Genomic DNA, 8,417 nt, shown 5'->3' on the forward strand with positions numbered 1-8,417 from the left:
GAGCAGAGATCACCCCATTGCATTCCAACCTAGGCAACAAGAATGAAACTCCATCTCAAAAAAAAACAAAAACAAAAACAAAAAACACACACAAAAACAAAACCAGAGAGCTCCTATTTTCTCAAATACCCTAATTTCGTTCATCATCTTTATCATGATTTATAATGATTGGACACTGGTGTTTCCATGTCGAACACCTGTCCTGTGAAACCAGACTGTAAGCTCCATGAGGGACAGCCCTGTCCTCACACGAATCTCCGATGCTGAAAGTAGCGAATGGCACATGGCAGGGACTCAAAACCTTGTTGACTCTCCTTAAAGGACCTACGACCATCGGATGGGTCGCTGGAAAAGTTTTTTAGTTTAACAGGCATGGTGCAGCACCGAAAAAGCCAAAACAGCCTTAAATAGCATTCAAACACTCTTTCTTCCATGCCTTCAGTCCTGCTATCTTGGTGGTATTAACACATCAACCATGTCTCCAGTGTAAGAGCTATACTTCAGCCTCTGTGGGGAGAAAATGACTCAACAGAAAATTCCTTCCTCCCAGCAAAAAAGACACCTAACTCAAACCCTATGTGTGCTCACACAGCTTTGCACTCGTTTAACACATGGATCCCAAAATAAACTTGTCTCCCTTCACTTCCAAAATAGAGGACTACTGTGTGACCAGTAATTAAAAATGGAATATACTGCTCTTAACTCAGTTGACTGCAATAAAGTACTTGGATTTTCCTACAATCATAACAAGACGGGACAGAGAAAGGAGGCAGGGTTGTGGGGAGAGGCAGAGACTCAGTTTTTCAGAACTCAGACCTTTGTCAAAAGTGCCACATAATTTTAAGAAAACGGAGTGGGGCTGTTTTCTTGTGATTACTTTTTTAAAAAAAAAGGTGGGGGAAGAAACTTAACCACGCTACGGTAATTGTACCCAGATGCTTTATTTCTTCAAGACTGTTGTGCTTCCAGTTGCTGCGAGGATTTTAAATTCCTACACAGAGTAGAGGCCTATGGTGCAGATTTTGCAACAGCCCCACATCCACAGACCTGGTCTGCAACCTCAAGTAAGCAAGGGGTTTTCAGCCTGCAGGTGGCAGAAACCCCTGGAACCTTCAGGGAAAGGAGATGCCAGCTGCTTTCTGTTTTCCCCTATCCTGTTCTTACCTCCTCTTAATGAGATGCTGTGGCCGTGCCCTGCCCCATATACCAAAGGGGAGCCTCCACATAGGGAACACAGAACTAACCTGATAGAACTGACCATAAGGGGTCCTCCTCCTCTTCCTCTTCCTCCTCCTCCTCACCTTCCCTTCTCAAAACAATGCAACTTCAAAAGTATATGCTTCTAAGTCTGTGCGTTCAGGGCTTTCCAAGAGCCCTCTGAAAATTTACTCACAAGGTCACTGCCCAAAAGGCAATACCCTCTTCAACAAGCGTTTTCTAAGGCAAGATCAAGGGACACTCGGCAAGGGGCCAGGACTCCAACAGCACTGGGCAACGGGGCCTTTTGAAAACAGGCAAACTTTTACAAGTGGATCTTAGCAAACTGCCCTCACCAGAGCTTCCATCCTCTAATTGCGGACTACTGCTTCCAGCATATCTTTCCTATGGCATCATTTTCTTTGATAATTGAAGCCAAGCTTGATTCCAATGGCTCTGCACAAAAACGGGCCTCATCAGCGAGTCCTTTCAGAGAACTGGAAGCAGCACTCAGAGCCAGCAGAGGGCCATCTGCTGGGCCCGACTTCTTTTAAGGGAGGCCAGAGCAGAGGGCCCAACGGGAGGCAGATGAGCCCCACCTTGGGCAGGACACACAAGGGCCCGTGCAGAAAGGCGAGGACACAGGGAGGGCTCTGTGCACCCAGCACCGTATTCTCCTCCCTAAAATAAATGCTGGGCCCAGTGCCTAATTCCACAACCCCCCTTCGCACACACCTCAACACTGTGCGTGTGTCTGTGTGCCGGGGTTTTACACGTGCTGCTACCAACAAGTTGCTTTTGCTCTAAGTTATTTATAGCCATCGTCAAAAGCCCAGGCAACCCCCTCAACCACTCAGACCAGAGTCCTGCCCTCTGAGGATAATTCCTGCTCTTCCGCCCCAACTATTTATATTAAACCTGACACCAAATCAGTAAGGACACAAACAAGTCATTAAAAATGAGGCTCCTTTGAGTGCCCAAGGTAAACACAGGGCTTGCAAGCCTGGCCAGTGCTCCGGGCATCCAGCTGCCAAGACCGCTCCTCAGCAGCTGATGAAGCAAGACCCTCCTCAGCAGGACTGACGTTTCTGTTTCATTCGTTTTACTGACTTATTAAGCCCATCCCAGACGCCAGGTACTCTGCAGAATGAGTGAGTGTGCGAGGGAGGGAAGGGGGGCACTTAAACCTTAGATGGGATCTCTACATTCCAAGAACTAGCTGGAAAACCAGACTTCAGTTCAACAAGAAAGTTGAGGCATGGGGGACAGGGGGCCATTCTAAAACCTGACAATGGAAAATGGGCTAAGCCAAGAGCCACCCTTTAAAAGTGACATCTCAACCTGGTTGCCCTTTTGACATTATCATTACTAATTATAACACTTTGCGGCTGTTCAAAACGTTTCTCTCTACAAAAGGCTTTCATGTTTATTATTTTGGTCCTAATAACAATCCTATGACACAGACAGAAGGAATGGTGCCCACCCATTTTACAGATGGACACATGCGGTTCAGAAAGGCTTCAACACCCAGGTAGTAAGTGGTGGACAGGGCTGGAACGCAAGCCTTGGAATAACTCAGGAGACCTTTTGATATACTGTGCACACACTCGAATGTCCTGCACGTTAAAATGATGTTAGATCATCTGGCTATGTCTTAAATTCTCTTTAAATATGAGCTTCAGAGAGTCCATGAAGATGCTTCATCTCAAACCAACAGTGGGAGAAAGCACACATGAATCTAGTATGGAAACTCTCAGGTCAATGACAAGCTGTCACCTCTTTATCAATAATGTCCACAGTTCACAGCCAAGAAGGCAGCCCTGGAAAACAGGAGCTTCTGCCCCTGCCTTCTGGATCTCAAAAGCTCCAGGAGTCAAATCCTGGTAATATCCCAGATGAGGCAAGCCCAGGCTGGGTCTCAATTGCCCACCCACAAAGGGGAGGGTTCACAGCAGAGCCCTGCCTGGGGAGGTCATCCAAAACCACACACTGTGCTATTTACAAAGGTGACACTCCGGTCCCGACAGTGGGAGACACAGAAGCCTCAGTCAGGAGTCCCCTGGAGAAGGAGCCTTTACCACGGCCCTTACGTAGTCTCAGCTTTGGCTGCCAGACTAGAGAGCAAGGAGGCCAGCGCCAGAGGCTTACCCAAATGTTTTCATAATGGTGCCGGCAGGCATAGCAGGTGCCCAGCGACTGACCCACTGCAGAGGCCAGACCCAGGGTCTTCCTCCCAGACAACCTGACTCCATAAGCATGAAGACGGTGAAACACCTCCCTGGAACCTGTGCTTCCTTGCAAAAGTCAATCTGGTTCCACTTAGGTGTAGACCAGATGTCTGAGTAAAACTGGTTCCCAAGCCACAAGCGCGCCCCCTGGTGGTTGGAGAACAAGCCCTTCCCCTCCTGGCCAACAGTCAACTCCGCCACCCCTAAAATCATGGCCCGCTAGGCTCAGACTTGGCCACCGGAGAGGCTCAGGATCAACCATCTGGTGCCCACCTCTCTTCCTGCTGCTGAGCACTAGAGACCACATCCTACAGAGAAAGGGAAATCCAGAGGCAGCTATCAGATCGCAGCCTGAGCCCCTAACACACAGAGAAATCCACAAAGGCAGCAAGATACACCATTCAGAGAGCAGTCAAGTGCAGCCCCATTCCCTGCCTGTCATCAACCACACCCCAGAATTAAGAGGCTCATTCTCTTTTGGGATATTTGGAAGTCGGGAGGAGGGGAGAAAACAGAAAAACTCATTCTAACAAGAGGTCTGAAGTTGCCTCCAAAGGTCAAGAATCTTAAGACTTGGCCATTCTGCAAAGAACTATTTGTCTTTGAAGCCTCAAAGAGAAAGTACTCCAGGGCCCCAGTACTCCGGGCCAAGATCTCTTCTCCATCAGCACTAACAAAATAATCAACTGAAGTCTGACCCTCGGACTCATGAGCATTGAAAACCTGGATTAATATGCCAGCAGGCTCTAAAGCTAAGGGTCCTTCATTCGGGAAAGTCACAGGACCTTCCCTAGTTAGAGGCCTTTCTTGCTGGGTAAATATCTAGTTCTACAAAGAGAACCACAAACTCAGTTAAGCCAATTGCTGGCTCTTATCTTAACAGAAAAGTTCAAAAAATAAAAATAAAAAATCCCACTTACCCCTCAATGGGTGCACACATTATTTCCTGTGCCTCCACCACAACCCAGCTGCCTCCCTAGCCACATTAATTCCACCCCCTACTGATTAGTGGTGAAGTGACCCCTTCCAAAACCAGCGCTTAGTGGATCTGGTGACTCAGAGGCATCAAAAGCTGCTGTCCTCTCTCTCTCTCTCTCTCTCTCTCTCTCTCTCTCTCAGCCCCTTCTGAGACACTAGCCCAGGATAATAAGTAACCCACATTAGTGAATACTCCTTGCCACTGTTTGATGTCAGCACTGAAGACTGCAGGTATTTAGCCGTATGTTCATCACTTTCCCCCTCTTTAAACAACAAAAAGCAAGATCAAAAAGGGTTCATGGCCAGCAGTCCTAACTCTCAACAGACCTGTCAGTCTCTGCAGCGCACCCATCCATCCATCCACCATACCTAAAACATCTGCAAAGTCCACAGCATCAGCCCACCCACCCTCGTCCAAGTCTCACCTGTATCCACTGTCAACAGTTTCCGTGGACCTCACACTCGCCGTCGCCCTCAGAGTTTTGCTGGACAAGCCAACCACAGTTGGCGAAAGTTTGCACTTGAAGTCGGCACAAGTCCACTCCTCTTCTTCATTCAAGGTGGGGAGATAGCCACACACGACCTTTAGGCTCCCGAGTCCCCCATTACTCATGTAAGCTGTGTTTTCTCCCCCACTCCTCACATATTCGAGGTATATATCAGAAGTCAAAAACATCTGGTAGGCATTTTCCTCCATCACCGACTGGATCTCGGTCTGCGCCTGGTCAAACATGATGGAATCAATCTGCTGCTTCTTGATGCCATCTCTTATGTATGTCTTGGTGGCAGGCTTCAGCTGCTTGGAGACAATGCTGTTGTTCTCAATGTACCTTTTGTAGATCGCTTTGGCTACTCGTAAAGTTTTGGCATCCTTCAGGTTCATCTGCCTGAAGCCATTGCAGGCAAACCAGAAGTCTAAGGTATCCACGCATTTCTCCCTCTCCAGGAAAGTCCGGAACAGGTAAGCACCGTCTTGATCGCCCAACAAGGAGTGTAAGGACTTGGTCCACCGGGTCAGAGGGGAATCCGGAGATGCCCGCCCCTCCGGCTCCCCCAACCCGTCTTCGTTCCGCCTGGTGTTGGAAGAGACAGGCACAGGTTTGGTGACCTGGCCCTTGCCCACCCCTAGCTGACACGGTGGGGTCTCCCCTTCTTCCCCTGGCACTGGGGGCCGCGGGGCATCCTCACGGAAGCTGCTGCTGGGGTCCAGGGAGGCGAGTCACCAACATAGCGCTACTCATGGTGAGGGAGCTCTTCCTACAGAGTTTGGGAATTTTTTTTTCTTCCTCTTCCAGTTCCTCTCAGCAATCGGCGTGGTCTCTCTGTCTCTCTCAAGTCAGCAGGGGCTCATCTGAGCCTCCTCTCTGGAAAGAAAAGGAAGGGGGGAGGTGGGGAGAGAGAAAAGGGTATTGATCTAATCAAAACCAGATCTACCCAACATCAAAGCAAGAAAGTAAACAGGCTTTTCAACTCCTCAAATACAAATCAAGCAACCCAGCTATCTGCGAGGTGCTCATCTAAAGTATCAGGCGCTGCTTTTCAAAGGCGAAATCTGAGCTCCCTGCACACTTTTCGGGGTTGGGGGTGGGAGGGAGCTGTTGGGAGAGGCGGGGAAGGTGAGAGGAGGGCAAGTGCTGGGGGCGGCAGGGGGACACCGGAGGTGTATGTAAGACACAACCTTCCAAAAACCCACTCAGCCAGGGCGCACACAGGGCAGGTCAGCCCGCGCCTCGCTTCCCCTCCTTTCCCCTCCCCCGATCCCATCAACTCCAAAAAGGCGCACTCCCAGCCGCTAGGCTGTGTGCAGGTGAAACCAATTTCGGTAAATTTTCTCCACTCGGCTCTGCACAGATAACTCGAGCTCCAAACGTGCCCTTCCCCGGCATCTGGTTCCCATTCTCCCCACCCACCCCCTCCCTCTGCGCTCCCTCTTCCCACTCCTTAAAAATTCAGAAGATCCTCGCCCGAGAGAAGCCCGCCCAGCATAGGCGGATTGGGCTCCTGGACTCCCAGATTCAGCACGCATACGCCCCCTCCCCAACTCAGATGTGAGTGTTCGCTGCGCGCCCCCTACCCCCGCCAAGAATCCAGCTCAGTCAACACCTCTGTCTTCCCTGACCTCCACCAAACCAGAAACCAACTCACTCAGTGGAAACTTTGATCTTCAAACTTTGAGAGAGAGCTGAGAAGCCTCGGACTCGGAACCGTCGCCCCCGTGCCCCCAGCCCACCTCCCGGAGCCGCGAAACCTACAAAACTGGATCACCAGCCGTCTCACGCCACTACTGCCTGTGCCAAGAATCCCAAACTCTACTGATTTCAAGCCTGTCTTTTTTCCAAAAGAAAAAAGTCATATCTAACCAATAAACAAGCTGCTTTCCCTAGCACGGAAAGGATCAAACTAGGAAGGGTAGGGGCGGACCGGGGGACGGGGTGCAACCCCGGGCAAGGAGCCAGGGACCCCGGGTCTGGGATGGGTGCACGCTGACCCCGACCGAAGCTTCGAGCCGCGGGGCTGGGCGGCGCGGCCCACGAAGTAGTGGGGCTGCCGTTAGCACCGCGCTACCCGGGCGGCGGGGAGGTGGGGCGGCCCCGTTACCTGGAAGACGAAGGCCGCCGAGGCCGGGCTCTCATGTCCTCCGAGCTCCTCCGGCCCGGTCCCCCGGCCCAAAAGCAACTGAACGCCTCCAGAGGCCCGGCGGACACACCTCGAGGCCGGAGCCCTGGGACGCGCCAGCAGCGTCCAGTGCCCGGGCGGGGGGTCGGTCCCCAGCGCCGCCGCTCGCAGAGGAGCCCGCAGAAAAAGCACAGAAAGCAGCAGCCTAGTACAGAAATGGCGACGCGCGGAGTGTCTGCCTCTCCGCAAAATGGGCCGGGGCGGCCACGGGCGCGGGGGCCGGGCAGGGAAAAGGGACGCGAGGGACGCGGGCGCCCCGGACTTGGGCCGGTCCTGCGCGCAGACTGAGCCTCCGCCAGCGCTGTGGGCCCCTTAGCGCGGACCCGCGGCAGGGAGGGGAGAAGGGGAGGGGGGGAGAAGTAGGAGGAGAGGATGGGGCGGAGGAGAGGCGGGGGGCGGGGGAGGGCAAGCGGGGGGCGCCGCTACCCTTTCATCCCACCTCTCAAAGGCACTCCCGCGCGCACTCACACTCCGACTCACATCCATAACCGCGACAGCGACGCGACCCCCGGGGGGTATCTGCCCGCTCTCTGCCCCCGCCACTGCAGCCACTCGGAGAAGTCTCTTCTCCCGGCCCCCCGCCAACCCGGTCCCCGCGCTGGGGAGGGGGCTCCGGCGCACGGCGCGCGGGGCTGCCCGGCCAAGTCCCCCGGGAAGACTGGGCGCTGGGGTCCGACGCTCCTCTCAGCGCCTGCCCCTAGCCCGCCCCGAAATAGCCGGCCTGCCAACTTCAAAGGGCCGCCCCGCACATCAAAGCGCGCGGGCCGCCCGGCTGCCTCGGCCTGGGCACTCACCATTGATCCCCGCGCGCGATCCGCGGTGAGACCTCGCAGGCGCCCCTGGCAGGGGCCCGGCCCCGGCCCCCGGCTCGGCTCGCGGCGGCAGCCCCGGGCCCCCCCGGGCCGGCTGCGGCGTCGGGGAACATGGGGAGTCGCGCGGCGGGGGAGGGGGTGCGGGAAACAACAATCCCGGGATCAGAGCGAGAGCCACCGGCCGGGGAGGGGGAGCGGCGCGCCCCACCGCCCCTTTTATGCAAAAGATCCGAGCGGGCCTCCGCCCCCGCCGCGGCCGTCCCCGGCCCCTGCGGCCCCCGCCCGGCCCGGCTTTCAACGCAGGTCCTGTTTCCAGCAGTCACTCGGCGCACCAAATGTCCTCCGGGCGCTTCCAACAAAAACTGCGCTGTGGATTTAACTGTGCACTTCAAAGGCGCGAGCCGAGCGCACGGTCCTGAAAGGGAGGTACAGGCCGGCCGCGCCCCGGGCCGCCCCCCACAGCCCCGCCGCTGCTCCTCAGGGCCGCCCCGCCCGCGCCCCCCTCCAGGCCCGGCCTCCGTCTGGC

General features: G+C 54.5%; 1 protein-coding gene across 1 annotated transcript in view; it reads right to left on the reverse strand.

Annotated features, from left to right (window-relative positions):
- Positions 1 to 8,012, reverse strand: part of AXIN2 (axin 2) — a 32,544-nt gene extending 24,532 nt beyond the window's left edge. Inside the window, 3 exon segments of the mRNA XM_030923672.1 lie at positions 4,829 to 5,610; positions 5,612 to 5,767; positions 7,874 to 8,012. Coding sequence (XP_030779532.1) covers positions 4,829 to 5,610; positions 5,612 to 5,644 — 815 coding nt within the window. The 5' untranslated portion in view covers positions 5,645 to 5,767; positions 7,874 to 8,012.
- Positions 8,013 to 8,417: the final 405 nt, after the last annotated feature.

The sequence above is a fragment of the Rhinopithecus roxellana genome, chromosome 19, assembly GCF_007565055.1.
Source record: "Rhinopithecus roxellana isolate Shanxi Qingling chromosome 19, ASM756505v1, whole genome shotgun sequence".
NCBI classification, from domain to species: domain Eukaryota; kingdom Metazoa; phylum Chordata; class Mammalia; order Primates; family Cercopithecidae; genus Rhinopithecus; species Rhinopithecus roxellana.